This window comes from Myotis davidii, unplaced genomic scaffold, assembly GCF_000327345.1.
Source record: "Myotis davidii unplaced genomic scaffold, ASM32734v1 scaffold18, whole genome shotgun sequence".
NCBI classification, from domain to species: Eukaryota; Metazoa; Chordata; class Mammalia; order Chiroptera; family Vespertilionidae; genus Myotis; species Myotis davidii.
Window position 1 is genome coordinate 6,215,728 of NW_006292696.1, and position 21,078 is coordinate 6,236,805.

General features: G+C 39.5%; 1 protein-coding gene across 1 annotated transcript in view; it reads right to left on the minus strand.

Annotated features, from left to right (window-relative positions):
* Positions 1-21,078, minus strand: part of LOC102753782 (hepatitis A virus cellular receptor 1-like) — a 70,860-nt gene that overhangs the window by 13,262 nt on the left and 36,520 nt on the right. Inside the window, 5 exon segments of the mRNA XM_015565643.1 lie at positions 10,645-10,740; positions 12,498-12,542; positions 12,545-12,583; positions 15,075-15,167; positions 17,926-18,264. Of these exon segments, the coding sequence (XP_015421129.1) occupies positions 10,645-10,740; positions 12,498-12,542; positions 12,545-12,583; positions 15,075-15,167; positions 17,926-18,264 (612 nt within the window).

Genomic DNA, 21,078 nt, shown 5'->3' on the forward strand with positions numbered 1-21,078 from the left:
CTAACCTAAAGCCCTCTCCTCCAAACTCAGCTCATCGCCCAAATGCTTCAGAGCCCTCCTGGTTACCAGATAAATACACACAAGGCTCAATGGGAGTTAAGGGAAATCAATGTTCCATCAGATTTCTCTGGTTAAGAGGTTGAGACATTTCTGTTACTCTTCAGAATCCAGATCACCTCAAGGAGTCAAGGAGTGTGAAAGGCTTTGAGAATCTTCACTAAGTGTTATCTTTTTAATCTTAAAAATAGAAGATTGGAACCTGAACTTGTCCTCAGGAGGCCAAGCTATTTCCCCACCCATACAGCAAATTATTCTCCATTTGTATTGCATCTAAACTCAGAAACTTGAAGCATGTAGCCTGAATTGAAAAGAGAAGCCATGCATTCTAAATCTCTGAAATTCTTAAATCAGATATATACTTTGTCATAAGTATAAACAGCATTTTTTAAAATTTTATGCTACATACTAAAGTAAAGAAAGCTAGAAGCAAAACTGTCACTGACTGACATAAAAAGACAGGGTAATTATATAAAGGGCATTTTCAATGGGGGTGTCAGAGCAGGACAAATTCATCCTAATATAACTTCAGTCCTCATGGTAGAAACACCATCCACTAGTTATAAGCACAGCCACAAATTCAAATTAATGGAGCCTGAATCCTGACTCAACCACTTTCTACTCATATGTCTTTCAACAATGAACTTGGACTCTGTGCCCACAACTATAAAGTAGAACTGAATCACACCTACAATGCATAGGGCTGTCATAAGAATTAAGTAATATAATAATTGTAAAGAACTTAGCAGATGGCAGTGGTTTGCAAACTGCGGCTCGCGAGCCACAGGCGGCTCTCTGGCCCCTTGAGTGTGCCTCTTCCACAAAATACCTACTTCTGTGCATGGGCCACGAAGTTTCAATTGCACTGTACATGCGCACCTGCACATGGTATTTTGTGGAAGAGCCACACTCAAGGGGCCGAAGAGCCTCATGTGGCTCGCGAGCTGCAATTTGCTGACCACTGGGTTAGGGGATGGGTGAAAAAGGTCAAGGGAATTTGAAGTACAAATTAGTAGTTACAAGAATAGTCACGGGGATGTAAACTACAGCACAGGCAATATAGTCAGTAATACTGTAATAACTATATATGGTGTCACACGGATACTAGATTTACCAGGGTGATCACTGCGAAACTTATATAAATGTCTAATCATGGGGATATACACCTAAAACTAATATAATGCTGTATCTCTACTGTAATTTAAAATAATAAATAAATTAAAATTTGTAAAATGGAACTTTGCATGAATTCTGTCACACAGGGTCATCTTGATGAAGCCTTACCTGCCACATAGGCTCCAACCTCAGAGTGGATAAAGGATCTCTCCTTCAGCTCCCAGTGAGAACAGATCTCATTAAGCAGACATTTTTTTATATTTTTCTGATAAACCTGTGCTCAACTGAACCAAATCCACACCATTCTCATTAGATGTCAAAAATAAATGAAATGGTCTGAGTGTAAAGAGTCAGCCTGCAGACTAACAGGTCTAGGGTTTGATTCCACTCAAGGGCTTTGTATCTTGGTTGCAGGCTCCGCCCCAGCCCAGGCTCTGGTCAGGACGGGTGGAGGAGGCAAATAATCTATGTGTTTTTCTTACATTGATGTTTCTCCTCACTTCTATCTTTCTCTCTGTTCTACTTTCCCTCTCTCACTCTTTCTAAAAATCAATGGAAAAATATCCTTGGGTGAAAATAAAAATTTAAAAAAGATAAATGGTCTGGGGATTTGGGGGCTAATAATCCCCTGGAGAATCTGATTTTTAAATCTATGGGTTTATTTACTTGAAACATATTTATAGATACAAAGGAAACAAGTAATCTGGAATGTGAAGCTCACATTTCTAACCCAGGGAAGAACATTAATTCTAGATTATACGTCCACCTCATGATAATACCCTGGGTGGTGTATCTCCTCTATTGCAAGGCCTCTGGACTCAAAAACACATCACTTCCTTTCTCAGGATGTTCTGCAGGTGAACTGGTGCTATAGCAGAGGTGGAGACCCCAGGTGATCTTGGGACCCTGGTGAGCTCAGGTGGAGTTAGAAATCCACATGACAATGAGAATAAATCCAGCAGCAAAAAAAGCAAAAGCTTTGTGCTGGGCATGAACATCAACAAAGCCAGTGAGGCACTGGGTTCCCCTGTAGACCTGGGCACTAATATCCCCTGAGCTCAGAGTTCCTGTCCTTGCTCAAATAGACTCTGACAGGGGAGGGCTTGAAGTCACACTGGAAAAAAGAAATCAGCTGTATGGGAAAGTGTATTTCCCAGGGGTTTCACAGGTGAAAAGGAAACCTGTAATTTACACTGAAGCATTTTGTGAAGGCCAGCCATGCATATCAGATGTGTGTATCTTCATGAACATGTGTGAGGTGGGGAAAATGTCTAGAACATGAGTACAGAAGACTCTCATTAGCCTAACCCACTTCTTGGCATTCCCTAGACCAGCCGTGGGCAAACTACGGCCCGCGGGCCCGATCCGGCCCATTTGAAATGAATAAAACTAAAAAAAAAAAAAAAAAAGACCGTACCCTTTTATGTAATGATGTTTACTTTGAATTTATATTAGTTCACACAAACACTCCATCCATGCTTTTGTTCCGGCCCTCCGGTCCAGTTTAAGAACCCATTGTGGCCCTTGAGTCAAAAAGTTTGCCCACCCCTGCCCTAGACTTTCCTCATAAACCTGTGCTCCACTAGGCCAAATCCTCACCATCTGCATTAGATGTCCAAGATTAGTGATCTGCGGCTTTTGGAAATAAAAAATTCCTTTTGAGAATATGATTTGTTTAAAAAATTGGTCCTCTCACTCTAAAAGTACTTACAGTTAAAAAAAAAAGTGCATGTATATGGAACACAGATTCAAAGACACTGAGGCCCACCTTTAGAAACCAAGAAGGAATTCATACCTTAGATTGTAAGTCTGCCTTAACACATGCCCTTGGCACTCTACATCCTCTCATTAGAAGGCCAAGGGCTGGCTCTAGCCAGTTTGGCTCAGTGGGTAAAGTGTTGGCCTGCAGACTGAAGGGTCCCAGGTTGAATTCTGGCCAAGGGCACATGCCCAGGTTTTGGGCTCTGTCCCCGGTAGGAGGTGTGCAGGAGGAAGCCAATCAATGATTGTCTTTCATCACTGATGTTTCTCTATCTCTCTCCCTCTCTCTTCCTCTCTAAAATCAATAAAAATATTAAAAATTTAAATTAAATTAAAAACGAAGGCCAAGGGCTGGAAAATATATCAGTTTACCTGTCTTGAATTTCTGCTGCCCTCCTGCTGGCTTTGTAGGAGTAGACATGGAGACCATAGGTGATGTTGGGCCCATGGTGACATTAGTTGGACCTAGAAATCACCATGAAAGCAAGCATTAATCAAGCAGCAGAGAATGAGAGCTTTGTGCTGGGCCCGCACACACACACATCCAATGAGAGACTGTCCCCTGCAGAACTGGGCACTAATCTCCCCTGAGCTCAGAGTCGTTGTCCTTAGTCTACTAGAATCTGACCGGGCTGGGATTGAGGACCAGCCTTCAAAAAACAAACAGCTGCATTGAAAAGTATAGGTTTCAGGAGCTTCAGATGTGAAAAAGATTACTCGGATTATGCACTGAAGCACTTTGAAGACACCAGCCATGCGTATCAGATTTACATGTCCTTCTACACATCGGTGAGGTGAGGAAAGTGTCCAGGGTCAGGACCTGACTTTGTCCTCTCTGTGGTGAATGACTAAGATTTAAACAGTAGTTCCAGGCCCAGAATGTTTACCCAATAAATAGCATTCATTTCAGTCAGTCCTGAGGATACCCTCCCAGGAGTCCGGCACCCTAACCGAGGATTAACACACAACCATAACACATGCAAGATAACACAGAGGATTTATACATCATACATTTGTCTAGAACAGTGGTTCTCAACCTGTGGGTCGCGACCCTTTAGGGGCCGAATGACCCTTTCACAGGGGTTGCCTAAGACCATCGGAAAACACATATATAATTACATATTGTTTTTGTGTTCAATTTGTAACAATGAAAATACATCCTGCATATCAGATATTTACATTATGATTCATAACAGTAGCAAAATTACAGTTATGAAGTAGCAACGAAAATAATTTTATGGTTGGGGGTCACCACAACATGAGGAACTGTATTAAAGGGTTGTGGCATTAGGAAGGTTGAGAACCACTGGTCTAGAAGTAGGACTTGACCATTTAATGCTTCTTCCCACTTCAGAGATAACAACAGCTAATGACTTTGGCTCTTTCCAGGGTAGAGGCGTATAGGTGTTCAAACCACTTTTGAAAGGTCTTAGAGCTATCCAGAGAGAGAGCTGAAACCAGAATTAAGTCCAAACACAGTGTCTGTCACAAAAGCCAATCAATAAAGGCCTGATCTACAATGTGTGCTTTATTTCTCACCAGGCACCTTCTATCCTGCAAGAAGTTTCCTCAAATCGCAATTCTAACTAGAAAGGAAAACTTTGCATAAGAAACCATAGATTTGAAAGCTCTTCTTTTGGGAGGTCCAATTTAATTTGGAACTGGGCCAGTTTTTACCTTGAAGAAGAAAAAACTGTTTTTCAACAAGTATTTGTGAGTGTCAGCCAGATAGTACATGTTTAGGTTCTGGTGGCCCTGTGGTCTCAGTGGCATTGTTCAACTCTGCTAATATGAATGTAATCGTAGACAAGATAGAATAATGAATGGGTATGACTTTTCCAATAAAACTTTATTCATAAAACAGTTAGTGAGATTTTTTTCAATATGTTCTGGCTCTGGGCTATAGTTTGCTGACCCTGATATAAGGGGGTGTGGTCATTGGCATACAAAAAATCTGATCAAAGGATCATCAGGAACAATAAAGAAGAGGAAACCTAGTCAAATTGTCTAAGCAACTTATCTTCTTCAGCGATAAATATGCTGCACTGAAGATAAGAGTAGATGCTGGCAAGGAGAAGCCTTAACAGAAGATTGAAGAGTAATCCAGCCTGTAAAAACTGCAAGGAAACTTTAGCATAGAATTGGCTATTGGAAGCTGAGAATCACTTTGGCTCAGTTATGAACCTACTTTGCACTGGATTCAGCAATTGCCTTGTAATTACCCACTTATTAGAGAAATTGGTAGGTACTATTGAAGTCTCCTATTATTTCCTTTCCATGTTATTTTTTAAAAATTTATCTAGATCAAAGTAGTTTCACAGCTCCAACAATGTTTTAATCACAGTTTCTTCTTCACTTGCTGTTTCTTCACATTTGTCTATAACTCAGTATCTCACCAGCATCTTGGGCTTCCTTAAATTGCCTCCCAGATCTAGTTTCCTCAGAGTCAGATGTTTTCTCCAACTAAATTAGCCTTATCTTACTTGCCTTCATAAGACAAACAAGCCAAGTTGATAACTTGAGAGATTACAAAATAAAATTTCTCTTAAGGAAAAAACAAAAGTAGAGACATAGGTTATTAAGATCACAGGTATTGTGTTCCACAGACTTTGGTGGATGAATATTTATTAAGAGCAAAAACCAGGAAATCCCCAAGAACATACTTTTCTCATCAAATGATAAGGCTATTAGTATGCCCCACTCAAGATGGAAGAAATGTAAACTTCTCAGATATTTGGACTTCATGAAACTCCTAAAACCAATTGATGAAAAGTTATTGAGATGCCAATATATTCATATTGCCATAAGGTCATTTTAATTTTTAAACAAGCAATGTTATGATATGGTGAGAGATAAACTTCAAAAATTGAGGGTAGGGCAAAGGGTAGGTATGGAACTACATAGGCTTACACAATGTAAATGCAACAAGACTGAATGAATAATTGTTAAAACTGGTGATATATCTACTCATCAGTACCCAAAAATATAAAATAGGATTGAATCACACCTATAGTACATAGGGCTGTCAAAAAATGAAGTGATGTAATGCTGGCATAGGACTGACCATGGTTCCTAACATAGAAACAGAGTGAATATTAAATTCACTGAAATCTGACTTCAGATGGACTAAAGGATCTCCACTCAGAAGTGCTGTGAGGACAGAATCTTATTAACTTGACCCTTCTTCTTTGGCATAACCCTGTATTTTCATCATAATCTTGAATACCACCTTCATTACATGCCAAAGATCGGCGGTCCGTGGTATTTTGGCTAATAATGTATCCCTTTGGGAATCTGACTGGAAAACTAATGGGTTTCCTCATTCTGAAAGCACTTATTTATACAAAGGGTGCATGTAATATAGGATGGGGGTTCAGAGAGACACTGTAAAGCTCTCTTCTGGAAGCCACCCATGACCTCTTATGCTGACTTGTACTTCTGTTTTAACACAATGCCTTGGGTAATCCACATCTTCTCATTAGAAGGCCTCTGCCCTAAGAAACACATCTGTTTACCTATCCTAAGTTACCTGTCCTGTGGGTGCTAGAGTTGTAGGAGCAGAGGTAAGGACCCTAGGTGATGTTTGAACACTGGTGACTTTTGGTGGAACTGGACATCAACATGAAAGCAAGGATTAATCAAGCAGCAGGAAATAAGAGCTTTGTGCTGGTCCTGTACACACACAACCAATGAGACTGTCCCCAGGCTAAATCAGGCAGGCACTAACCTCCCCTGAGCTCAGAGTTCTTGTCCTTAGTCCACTAGAATCTGACAGAGAAGGGCTTGAAGAAAAAGCTCACAAGAAAAGAAACAGCTGTATTGAAAGAAAAATATTTTGGGAAGTTCAGAGTTGAAAAAGAATATCTGGGATTTATACCGAAGCACTTTGAAAAATCCAGCCATGCATATAAGGTATATGTATCTTCATGCACATCTGTGAGGATGGAAACATGTCTGGAGCCTGGACCTGCAGTAGTCTACTCAGTAGTGAATGACTAAGACTTCAGCAGTAGTTCCCAGGCCCAGAATGTTCACCAAATAAATAGCACTCAGATTAGTCAGTCCTAAGGGTATGCTCCCAAGGGACTTACACCCTAAATGAGGATTAACTCACACTCATTAGCATATATTAGATCGCACAGATGATTTATACATTTGGCTAGAAGTTGGACTAGACCCATGGTCGGCAAACTGCGGCTCGGGAGCCGCATGCGGCTCTTTGGTCCCTTGAGTGTGGCTCCTCCTAAGCCTTAGGAGTACCCTAATTAAGTTAATAACAATGTACCTACCTATATAGTTTAAGTTTAAAAAATTTGGCTCTCAAAAGAAATTTCAATCGTTGTGCTGTTGATATTTGGCTCTGTTGACTAATGAGTTTGCCGACCACTGGACTAGACTACAGAAAATAACTTTATCTCTTTCCAGGGTCAGAGAGGGTGTTGAATTCAAAACCACCTACAGAAGGTCTCAAAGCTTTCTCCGAGTTTTTATCACATCAAGGCATTAGTCTTAAGCAGAAGTCAGCACACTTTCTGTAAAGGGCCAGACAGTAAGTGTGTTAGGCTTTGGGACCCTATGGTCTCAGTGTCAGCCGCTCAACTCTGTCAGTGCGAAAACAGCCACGGACCAGATAGTAAGGACTGGGTTTAGCTGTTCCAATTAAACTTATTTATAAAACAATTGGTGGGCCTGTTTTGAATATGATCTGGCTCTGAGCTATAATGTTGGCTGACCCTGATCTAAGTTATAGTCAGAGGCTTTTAAGAAGTATACAGTCTAACTCTGGCCAGTGTTGTCCAGTAGTTTGTGCGCTGTCCCATGCACCAAAAGGTCACCAGTTTGATTCCTGATCAGGGCACATGCCCAGGTTTCAAGTTCAGTCTCCAGTTGAGGGGGCATAGGAGGCAACCAATTGCTGTGTCTCTCTCTCTCTCTCTCTCGCTCTCTTCCCCCCCTTTCTCTAACTCAATAAAAATATATTTTTTAAAAGAACTATATGGTCTAATCCTTTCCATCCAGTTTAAAACCTAATATAGAGAAAAAAGCAAGCATGCAAAAATTCTGATCAAAGGAGCACAAGGAACAATAAAGAAGAGGAAACCAAGACAGGTCTAGTAATGAACTTGTCTCCAGCAGTAGAAAATATCTTCCCCAGGAAGAAGCTAGGAAGATATAAGTGTAGATTCTGGATAAGGAAAAGCTCTAACAGAAAGGTGGGGAGTAAGCTGAGCCTATGAAAAATGAAAGAAAACTTAAGCAAAGCTTTGATTATTGGAGGCTCAGATATGTCTGTTAAAGAATTGGGAGACACTGTAAAAGTCTCCCAATTCTTGTTCTTTTCCATGTTATATTTAAAAATTCAGACTGATTAAAATAATTTCACAACTCCCAAAATTTCATAATCATAATCTCTTCTCCATGTGCTGCTTCCCACATCTGTCTATACAGCTCTATCTCATCAGCTTCTTTGGCTTCCCTGAATTGCCTCCTAGATATAGTTTCCACAGAGTCAGCTGTTTTCTCCATCTGAATTGACCTTATCTTACTTCCCTTAAGAAAATAAGCCTAGTCCAAAAATGAATTTACAAAATAAAGTGTCTCTTAATTAAAGAGAGAGAGAGAGAAAGACATAGCTTATTGAGGCCACAGCCATTGTATTCTACTGTCAATATAAACCTTTAGTGGACAAAGATTCATTGGGAAGGAGCACTAGAAACTAGGAAATCCTCAAATACATACTTCTATCATTGAATAATAAGGTTTAGGATATCCACATCAAGACTGAAGAATTGCAAACCTCCCAGATTTTTGAACTTCATAAAATTCTTTTGTTGTTGTTGTTAATTCTCACTGAGGATATTATTCCCTTGATTTTTAGAGAGTGGAAGAGAGAGGGAAAGACAGAGAGAAACATTGATGTGAGAGAAACACATCGATTGGTTGCCTCCTGCACGCACCCCTATTAGGGCTCCAGGCCTGAGGAAAAGCTTGCAACCAAGCTACGTGCCCTTGACCAGCATGGAACCCCAGAAGCTACAGTCCAAAGGCCTATGCTCTATCCACTGAACCAAACCTGCTAGGGTGAACTTCATAAAATTCTTAAAGCAACTGGTGAATAGTTATTAGGATGCAAATTTCTTTATTGCAATAAGGTCACTTTTATGTTTAAATAAGCATTATTGTAATATGGTGTGAGCTATGCTTCCAAAAAATCCAAGGTAGGCCAAAGTATGTGAGTGGAATTATATAGGCTTACACGATGTATACACGATGAGATTGAGTTGGTAATTATTGCTTTTTTCACCCAGGGTCTCTACCTCTGCTCCCACAACTCCAGCATCAACACCAAAATTTAAGACAGGAAAACTGAAGTGGTTCTGAGGCCAGAGGACTTAGACCACCCAGGGCATTGTGTTAAGGCAGAATTACAATCTAGGATATGAATTCTTTCCAGTGTTTGATTCCCCAAAATTAAGAGAATAAACAGATAACCCCATTATCCCAATTTTCTCTGAGTGAAGAAAGTGAAATTTTAATTTATGATGACCTATTATTCTAGTGGCCAGGCCTCAAGGCACTAGTCATCAAAGAGTTGATAATTGTTAAAGCTGGTAATGCATCTACTTGTCAGTAGCCACAATCATAAATAGAATTGAATCACACCTATGCCGCATAGAATTGTCATAAGAAGTAAGTGATATATTTGTGAAAAACGTATAATAGTTCCTGGCATAAAGAGGACTGAATAGGTGTTAACTTCACTCAAATCTTATCCTTGAGTGGAGGGTCCAATTTCATGAGGACTAAAGGATCTCGATTCAGAGCTCTGTGTGAGATCAGTCTCATTCTTCTTTGGTATTCCTTATATTTTTCTCACAAACTTATGCTCAATTGGTCCAAATCCATACAATCCTCATTAGATATCAAAGATTTCTGTGGTTGATTGCTTAATAATAAATAACTTTAAGAATTTGATCTCTAAAAAAATGGCCCACCTCAGAAAAATAATCGTAATCACAAAACCTGCATATAATAAGAGATGAGGATTTATATATCCTGTGAAGTCCATATTTGGAATTCAGGAAAGAATTTATACTCTAATTGTAATTCTGCCTTAACACAATGCCCTGGTGGTCAACATCCTGTCATTAGAAGGCCTCTGGCCTCAGAACCACATCAGTTTACCTGTCTTAAGTTTTGATGTTGATGTTGGAGTTGTAGGAGCACAGATAGAGACCTTAGGTGATGCTGGGATCCTGGTGACCTTGGGTGGAGTTAGAAATCAACAAGAAATCAAGGATTAACCACGTAGCATCAAACAAAAGCATTCTGCTGGGCCTGTACACACACACACACACACACACACACACACACACAACCAATGAGAGACTGTGCCTGGCAGAAATGGGCACTAGCCTCCCCTAAACTCAGAACTCCAGTCCTGGTTCTATTAGAATCTGACATCAGAGGACATAAGGACAAACCCACATAAAACACACACAAACAAAAACAGCTATATTGAAAAGTAGAGGAAGTTCAAAAGTGAAAATGGATACTTGGGATTAGCACTGAAGCACTTTGAGAGGACCAACCATGCATATCAGATTTATGCATCTTCATAAACATCAGAAAGGTGAGAAAAAGTGTCTAGAACCTGGACCTGTCTTTGTTCTCTAATTGGTTAATGACTTCAAAAACACATCAATTTACCTATCTTGAATTTCTGCGTGGGTGCTGGCGTTGTAGTAGCAGAGGTGGAAACCATACTGATAGATGATGTTGGGATCATGGTGACATTAGGTGTGGCTAGAAATTAACATGAAGCAAGGATTAGTCAAGAAGCAGAGAATGAGGGTTTTGTTGCTGGGCCTGCATAACAACATATCCAAATTAGGCAGAATTTGGCACTATTCTCCCCTAAACTCAGATCTCTTGTCCTTAATCTACTAGAATCTGACAGGGGTGGGGTTAAGGACCAGCCTGTAAAAAGGAAACAGCTGCATTGAGAAGTATATATTCCAGGGTTGATAAAGGTTACTGGCTTATTCACTGAAGCATTTTGAAAACACCAGCCATGCATATTAAATATATATATTTAACCCTTACCTGAGGACATTTTTCCATAGATTTTTACAGAGAGTGGGAGCGGGAGAGACAGAAAGAGAGAGAGACATTGATCAATTGTCTTCCACACTTGCCCTGATAGGGTTGGAGATCAAACCTGCAACCCAGGGATGTGCCCTTGACTGGAATCAAACCTGGGACCCTACTATCCAAAGGCCGATTATCTATCCACCGAGCCAAACGGACTAGGGCTATATATCTTTATACACATTAGTGACATGGGGAAAACGTCTAGGGCCAGGGCATGTCCTTGTCCTCTCTGTAGTAAATGACTAAGATTTAAACAGCAGTTCCAAGCCCAGAATATTTACTCAATAAATAGCATTCATTTCAGCCAATCCTGAGGATACCCTCCCAGGAGTCTTGCACCCTAAATTAACTCACACCACAAGTATATGCTAGATCACACAGACCGTTTATACATCATACGTTTGGTTGAAAGATGAATTAGACCACTAATGATTCCTTCCCAACAAAGAGATGAAAAAAGTAATAACTTGGGCTCTTTCCATGACAGAGCAGATTTAGGATTTCAAAGCATTTACAGAAGGTCTCAGAGCTACCTAGAGAGAGAGATGGCAGTGGAATTAAGCACAAACACAGTGCCTGGCACAAAAGGTCATTAATGAATCCCTGATCTACAATGTGTACTTTTTTCTCACCAGACACCTTTGTATCCCACAAGAAGCTTCCTTGAATATTAGCTCTACTAACTAGAAAAAAAGAGAACCTTTGAACAGGAGGCCATTGGTTTAAAAGCTTTTCTTTGGAGAGATACAGTTTAATTTGGAATCAAGCCAATTTTTGCCATGAAGTGCAAGAAACGTAAATCAACAAATATTTGTCAGTGTCTGTTACATGAAGAGCATTAGTCTAAAGCACAGGTCAGCAAATCTTCAGTAAATGGCCAGATGAAAATGTTAGGGTTTGGCAGCTGTAGTCTGAGTGGCTCTTGTTCAACTCTGTCATTATGAAAGCAGACATAGACCTACCTGATGGTACAATGATTAGAAATGGTTCTTTCAATAAAATGTTACAGGTAAAACTAGTGGTGGGCTTATTATACTAGTATAAAGGGTCCAATTTCAGAGAGGACTAAAGGAATTCCACTCAGATTTCTCTTCTTCTCTGGAATAACCTAGATTTTTCTCATAAACCAATGCCAACTCGACCAAATCCACATCAGTAGTTATCCAATATCACAGGTCTGGGGTCTTTGGCTTATGATGAAACCCTTTGAGAATACAATTTTTTAAAAATGGATCCCTTCACTCTGAAGATACCTCTTAGATGAATGTAATATTGGACAAAGTTTTGCAGATCACATGAGGCCCTACGGAACCCAGGGAAAAAACTTTAGCATAGATGGCAACTCTGCCTTAACATATATTCTGGTGGTCTTCATCCACTCATCTAGCCTCAGAAACACGTCATTTTACCTGTCTTAAGGTTCAGTGTTGGTGCTGGAATTATAGGAGCATAGAGACCTTAGGTGGTGTTGGAACACTGGTGACCTTAGGTGGAGCTAGAAATCAACATGAAAGCAAGGATTAATCAAGCAGCAGGGAACAAGAGCTTTGTGTTGGGCCTTTATATCAATTCAACCAATGAGAGTCTGTCTGCCCCCAGGCAAATTGGGCACCAACCTTTCCTGAACTCAGAGTGATCCTTTCTCGATTAAAATCTGAAAACTGTCTGGCCAAAGGAAAACATGCATTGAAATGTATACACTCCAGGACATTCAGAGGTGAAAAGGGCTATCCAGAATTAAAGCTGAAGCACTGTGAAAAGATCATCCATGCACATCAGATATATGTATCTTCATAAACATCTGCGAGGTACAGAAAATACCTAGAGCCTGGATCTGTCTTAGTCTTCTGAGTGGTGAATGACTAAGACTTACTTAAACAGCAGCTCCCAGACCCAAAATGTGTACCAAATAAGTAGCATTAAATCAGTCAGTCCTGAGGGTACCCTCTCGTGTGTGTGTGTGTGTGTGTGTGTGTGTGTGTGTGTGTGGAGGGGGTGGCGGGGAGGATTAACACACCCCCACTAGCAGATGCAGGATCACAGGAAGGATTTGTACAACATACATTTGGATGAAGGAACACTAGACCACAGGTAATAACTTTGACACTCTGCAGAGTCAGAGGTTGTGTAGGATTACAACTCACTTACAGAAGGTCTCCAACTGCCCAGGGAGAGAGCTGAAGCTAGTACTAAGCCTAAACACAATGCATGGCTCAGAAGCAGATCAATGAAGGCCTGATTCAAGAATGTGGCTCTTTTTTTCACCAAGCACCTTATTTTTCTTTTACAATAAGCTTTATTTTAAAAAAATATATTTTTTATTGATTTCAAAAACTAAGGGAGAGGAAGAAAGGGATAGAAACATTAATGATGGAAGAGAACTATTGATCAGCTGCCTCCTGCAAGCCCCACACTGGAGATTGAGCCCATAACCTCGGCATGGGGCCTGACCAGAATTGAACCATGACCTCCTGGTTCATAGGTCAATGCTCAAACACTGAGTGACACTGGGCTGGCTAGAAGATTTTTTAAATCTAACTCTACTGAGTATAACAGAGTAGTCCATTGTATAGGAGTCATTGACTTGAAAGCTCTTCCTTGGAGAAATCTAGTTTAATTTGGAATTGAGCTAATTTTGTCTTGAAGAGGGAAAAAAAACTTTTTCAACAAATATTTTTGTCTATTGCATGGAAGGGATTAATCTAAAGCAGAGGTCAGCAAACTTTTGTAAGAGCCAGAGAGTAATGTTTAAGCTCTGGTGGCTGGATGATCTCAAAGGCAGTTGCTCAACTATATCATTGTGAAGGTTTATATAGAAAAAATAATATAATAATTGGATATGACTGTTTCAATAAAACTTTATTTATAAAGCAGTTGGTGGGCCTAATTTGAATCTAATCTGGTCCTAGACTATTATTTGCTGACCCTGGTCTAAGGTATAGTGAGAGGCTTTTAGGAAGATACAATCCAGGCTCCTTCCCCCAATTTTAAATATAATATGGAAGGGAGAGCAAACATGCAAAAAAATCATTTTAAAGGAATATAAGGAACAATAAATAGGAGAAAAACTAACCAGTTTTCTAATGAACTTGTCTATTTCAATGCTTACACAATGAATATGCAACAAGATTTAAAGGACAATTGTTAAAGCTGGTGCTGTATCTATTTGACAGCACCCTATAAAATAAGACTGAATCACACCTACAACGCATAGGGTTGTCATAAGAATTCAGTGATATAATATTTGCAAAGTACTTAGCATGGTTCCTGACATAGGAGACAGAGTGAATATTAACTTCACTACAATCTTATTCTCAGGTAGAGGGTCTCACTTCAGAGTGAAGTAAGTAAAGGATCCCTATTCAGAACTCCTTGGGAGAACAGAATGCCATTAACTTGACCATTTTTCTCTGTCATTTCCTGTATTTTCCTCTTAAGTCTGTGCTCATTGGGCAAAATCCACACCATCCTCATTAGATATCAAAGATCAGTGATCTGGGGGTTTGGGCTAATAATGAATGCCTTTAGAATCTGACTAGAAAAATCAATGAGCCTAAAAGCATGGAACAGACTGGCGAATCTCAGAGGGAAGGTGGGGGTGTATGGGTGGATGCGAAGAAGAAATCAACCAAAGAACTTGTATACATAGAAGCATAACCCATAAACACAGACAATAGTGTGGTAAAGGCATGGGGGAGGGGGGACGGAAGGGAGGGGGTGCAAACAAGAAGGGGTCAATGAGGGGGAAAAGGGAATATCTGTAATACTTTCAACAATAATTTTTAAGAAAACCCAATGAATCTTCCTATTCTGAAAATACTTATAGTTACAAAATCTGGCTATGAGACGGGTTCACAGACGCTATGAAACCCTCGCTTGGAGCTACCTAAGAACCCTTAAGCTGAATTGTACGTTTTAACACATGCCCTGGGTGGTTTCCACCCTTTTCCTAGAAGGCCTCTGGCCTCAGAAACAAATGGCTTTACCTGTCTTGAGGGTCTTCGTGGTCCCTGGAGTTGTAGGAGCAGAGCTGAAGACCTTAGGTGGTGTTGGAACACATCAATATCTCGCAGGTGACGCTGAAACCGGTTTGGCTCAGTGGATAGAGCGCTGCCCTGCGGACTGAAGGGTCCCAAGTTCGATTCCAGTCAAGGGCATGTACCTGGGTTGCAGGCACATCCACAGTAGGAGATGTGCAGGAGGCAGCTGATCGATGTTTCTCTCTCATCGATGTTTCTAGCTCTCTATCTCTCTCCCTTCCTCTCTGTAAAAAATCAATAAAATATATTTAAAAAAATATATATCTCGCAGGTGGGGAAAATGTCTAGAGCCTGAACCTGTCTTTGTCCTCTCAATGGTGAATGACTAAATTAAAAAATAGTTTCTGGGCTCAGAAAGTTATAAAGATATTAATTAATACATAGTATTCATTTCAGTCTTGAGTATACCCTCCAAAGAGACCTGCACCCTAAATGAGGAATAACTCACACCCGCTAGCATAGATAAGATCACACAGACACTTTATCTATTGGCTGGAAGGTGGAGTAGACCACAGGTAGTAACTTTGTCTCTTGCCAGGGTCAGATAGGGTGTTGGATTCAAAACCACTCACGGAAGGTCTCAGAGCTACCCAGAGAGTGCTGACAGTAGACTTAAGCCCAAACCCAGTGCCTGGCAAAAATGCAGGTCATTGAAGGCCTGATTCAAGAATGTGTACATTCTGCTCACCAAGCATCTTTTCTTTTTACAAGAAGTTTCCTTCAAACTCAACGCTAACAACTATAAAAGAAACCCCTAGAGTAGACAATCGGTTTGATACCGTTTGAATGTCTTTCTTTTTAGAGAATTAGTTTAATATGGAATTAAGCCCATCTGTGCCTTAACAGGCTAAACTTTTTTCAACAAATATTGGTATCTATTACATGCAAGGCATTAGTCTTAAGCAAAGGTCTGCAAACTTCCTGTAAAGGGCCAGACAGTAAATGTGTTAGGCTTTTGGGCCCCTATGGTCTCAGTGCTCAACTCTGTCATTGTGAAAGCATCCACACTCCAGATAGTACAAGGATTGGGTATAGCTGTTCCAATAAAGCTTATCTATAAAACAGTCAGTGGGCCTGTTTTGAATGTGATCTGGCCCTGGCTATTATGTTGGATGAACTTGACCTAAGCTGTAGTCAGAAGCTTTTAAGGGGTATATACTCTAATCCTTTCCCTTCATTAAAAAACCTAATATAGAGAAAAAAGAAAGTATGCCAAAAAAAAAAAATCTGATCAAAGGAGCATAAGGAACAATAAGAGGAAACCAAAACACATCTAGTAATGAACTTGTCCTCATCAGTAGAAAATACTAGTGTCTTTCCCAGAAAGAAGCTAGGAAGATATAAGTACAGATGTAGGTTAGGAAAACCTCTAACAGAAGGTGAGAAATAAGTTGAGCCTATGAATAATGAAAGAAAACTTAAGCAAAGATTTGGTTATTGGAGGTTCAAATATCTTTCTATTAAAGAATTGGTAGGCACTGTAAAGTCTCCTACTTGTTCCTTTCCATGTTATATTTAAAAATTCAGACAGATCAAAATAAGTTCACAACTCCCAAAATTTCATAATCATAATCTCTTCTCCATGTGCTGCCTCCACACATCTGTCTATATGGCTCTATCTCATCAGCTTCTTTGGCTTCTCTGAATTGCTTCTCAGATATAGTTTCCACAGAGTCAGACTTTCTCTCCATCTGAACTGTCCTTATATTATTTGCCTTTTTAACAAAATTTTATATATTTTTTTATTGATTTCAAAGAGAAAGGGGGAAGGAGAGAGAAATAGAAACATCAATGATGAGAGAGAATCATTGATTGGCTGCTTCCTGCATGCCTCCTCCTGGGGATCAAGCCTGCAACTTGAGCATGTGCCCTTAACCAGAATAGAACCCGGGACCCTTCAGTCCATATGCAGATGTTCTATCCACTGAGCTTTGCAAACCAGCTAGGGCTCTTACTTGCCTTTTCAAAGGAAATAACCTAGTCCAAAAATTGGGAGTTTGCAAATAAAGGTTTCTTAATATAATAAAAAAAGATAAAGAGATTCAGCTTATTAAAGTCACAAATATTGTATTCTACTGTCAATATAAGATTTTCCTGGAAGGAGATTAAAGAAGAACTCAGAAACTTGGGATATATAATGTCCATCTCAAGAGAGAAAAAATGTGAATTAGCCAGGTTTTTAGATTTCATGAAAATCTTAAAGGCAACTAATAAACAGTTATTGGCATGCATTTTTTAAACAAGCAATATCACAATATAATATGAGTTATGCTTCATGAAATACAAGGTAGGGAAAAGTATGGGGGTGGGACTATACACGTTTACACAATGCACATGCAACAAGATTGAGTTAGTAAATGTCAAAGCTGATAATGTATCTACTTGACAATATTGTCTATACATTTGAAAATCTCTATTTTAGGTTTGAAATGTTAAGAAAGGTCATTTTATAAATTTTCAGGGACATCATCTCAGAGAAAAGGTACAGTTGTTTACATTGAATAACTTTAGTTTGAGAAAAATATTCACCTCATCTCCCTATGGAGCCGTGAATGCCACTTCATGAACTAACCAGCATTTTTGAAGCACTGCAGACTGAGAAGGCCCTCTAGTCTATGCTCTTGACTCTAGATTCTTTTAACACTTCATTCTACACAAGTAATTCTATTTCCCCAAAGTTATTAAAAAACAGGATTAAGGAACCTCCTCTTTCTTTCTTAAAGGAAGAGAATATCACCACCAAACAGTAAACATCTCAGTTCATGCACATGAAGTGATCACAGGAAGACAAACTCACCTGGCTTTACCTCCAAAAATATATTCTCTTTATAATCATTAAACCACTCTTTGAACTCAATACGGCAACAATAGATGCCGGTGTCAGACAGGGCTGCATTCTGTATGGTTAGAGACAAATCCCCTCTGGGAATGATTCCATTCATCCTATAACGTTTGTCCTTCTCAAAGGTGACACGGTAGCCATCAGTCGATACGAGTGTATTTGAGCATTTGGAAAAAGGGCAAGGCCCTCGGCCCCAGCACATGGGTGCGATTTCACCAGCTGTTGAGTAGGTACACGGTAGCATGACAGACTGTCCCACCCCTCCAGTCACGCGTGTCTGAGAAACAACAACATCTGCCAATAAAAACAAAACTGAGTGTGAGGCCTCAATATTTGAATTTTATATTTATGTCCACTTCTCTTTAGATAGTGTATTTCATTTGTAATCATGTGACTTTAATATTGAATCTAAATATTTTTATGTTTTACTTTTTACATCTTTATCAGCATTTTGGTTTCTTGATAGTTGTAAATAGCACATAATTTAAACTTATTTCTTTTGTTGTTGTTGTTAATCCTCACCCAAGGATATTTTTCCATTGATTTTTAGAAGAGTGGAAGAGAGTGGGGAGACAGAGAGAGAGAAATATTAATGTGAGAAACACACATTGACTGGTTGGCTCATGCATGAGCCCTGACTATGGCTGGGATTGAGCCGAGATACATGCCCTTGACCAGAATCAAATGTTGGACCCTTCAATCCATGAGCTGACACTCTATCCACTGAGCCAAACTGGCTAGAGCTAAACTTATTTCTGTATTTGGAATTGTTTCCCAATAGGATAAACTTCTAAAATAGAAATTACCAGGACAAAGAGCAGAAATATTTTTGTCAAATTAATTTCCAAAACGTTTGAACCAAATGACTGTCAATACTGGGGATTGAGCCCAAAACCCGGGCTGATGAACATATATATTTTAAATAAATAAAGTATTATTAGGCCCTGGCCAGGTAGCTCGGGTAGTTAGAGCAACATCAGTATGCCAAAATTGTGGGTGTGATCCCCAGTTAGGGCACATACAAGAATCAACCAATGGCCCTGACCGGTTTGGCTCAGTGGATACAGCGTCCTCCTGTGAACTGAAGGGTCCCAGGTTTGATTCCAGTCAAGGGCATGGACCTTGGTTGCGGGCACATCCCCAGTGGGGAGTGTGCAGGAGGCAGCTGATCGATGTTTCTCTCTCATCGATGTTTCTAACTCTCTGTCCCTCTCCCTTCCTCTCTGTAAAAAATCAATAAAATATATTTTTTTCAAAAAAGAATCAACCAAATGAATGCGTAAGTAGTATAACAAATCAATACTTTTAATCAAAAATTTAAATATAAAAATAATAAATAAAGTATTGTTGCCTTATAGGCAGAAGTCTAATAAACTTTCAGGAATCCATTTTTAGAAAATAGGTTTCTAATGGTTCCAGAAGAGCCAAGGCTGATCGTGCTCTTGAGGATGGTCCCAAAAAATCCATGTAGAAACCATCCTCATGAGAAGATGAGCATGGCACTGAGCAAGGCCCACTTCCCATGGTGAACCCAGAGAACTGGGGAGCACTCAATCAAGTGCTAAATTAAGCCACTTAAAAACAAAAACGCTCTCCAGTGCTGGTGGCATTAAAACCCCATATTGTCGCCCACCAGGTATGGCTCAGCGGTTGAGCATCAGTCTATGAACCAGGAGGTCAAGGGTCAATTCCATGTTAGGGCACACACCAGAATGCAAGCTCAATCCCCAGTAGGGGGCATGCAGGAGGCATCCTATCAATGATTCTCTCTCATCATTGATGTTTCTATCTCCCTCTCCCACTCCCTTCTTCTCACGGAAATCAATAAAAATAAACATATTTTTAAAACCCTATACTATCAAATGCAGTCAAGTTGGTCCTTAAATGAAATCTGAGATGTACCAACTAATGTTATTTATTTAATTTTTATTTTTAAATTACAATTGATATACAATATTATATCAGTTGAAAGTGCACAACAGTGATTAGAAATTTATATAACTTGTGAAGTGATCACCCAATAAGTCTAGGACCCATTTCACACCATTCATAGTTACTAAAATATTATTGACTATATTCCCTATGCTGTACCCCAACTAATCACAATTAGGACAGGGCTGTGAATTTCAAAGTGCTCTGGAAATAAATTGTAATCATTACATAAAGTAAGAGTCTATTTTTTCTCTTGATGCTTATAATATTTAATTTTGCCTAACATCATTTGTAGATTACAAATATAGCATGCTAACGTAAAATTTCAGAATGGAGGTATAATTCAAATGAACTTTTTCCCATAATCAAATCACCTCTGGTGACTATTATTTTTAAATTTATGTTGTATCTATTCTCCAACTCAGAGAATGTTTGAAATAATATACAAGGTGTCCCAAAAATGTATACACACACTTTTAATAATTATAAAGACAGTGTTTACTTAAATACATTTTATTTTCAAAATTAAGCTATTGGCTGTTAAAGTGTGTATATATATATTTTGGGACACCATGTGTATTATTTTTACTGTTTTAAAGATTTTTTATTAATTTTGAGACGGAGAATAAGAGAGAGGATGAGAGAGGAGAGAAACATTGACGTGACAGCAAGACAGTGATAGACTGCCTCCTGCATGCCCCCTACCTGGGATCCAGCCAGAAACCCCGGGCATATGCCCTGACTGGAAACTGAACCAGAGACCTTTTGATGCATGGGGAGATGCACAACCAAATGAGCCACATTAGCCAGGATATATCTTATTTTTAAAAGAAATATTTGCACATAGTTAAAACAAATGCACAAAATGTAAAATAAAGACTGGCTCTTTTCCATCCTATCCCCATGTCTTCCTTCCATTCTCTCCTACACAATGAAAACACTGCTACTATATCTTAAATACATGTGAAAAGTCTATGTATACCCAACTACCTACCCACCCCCTCTTCCTTCAGTCCTCAGGCCGACGCTCTATCCACTGAGCCAAACCAGTCAGGGCTACACCCCCTCTTTCTTAAACAGAAATGGCAGCATACAACAAAATGTTATACTTAGCCTTAGATTTTGTGATTCATACCATTTAAGGAATTACTTTGGAGTAAGATTTCAGCCTGGTTC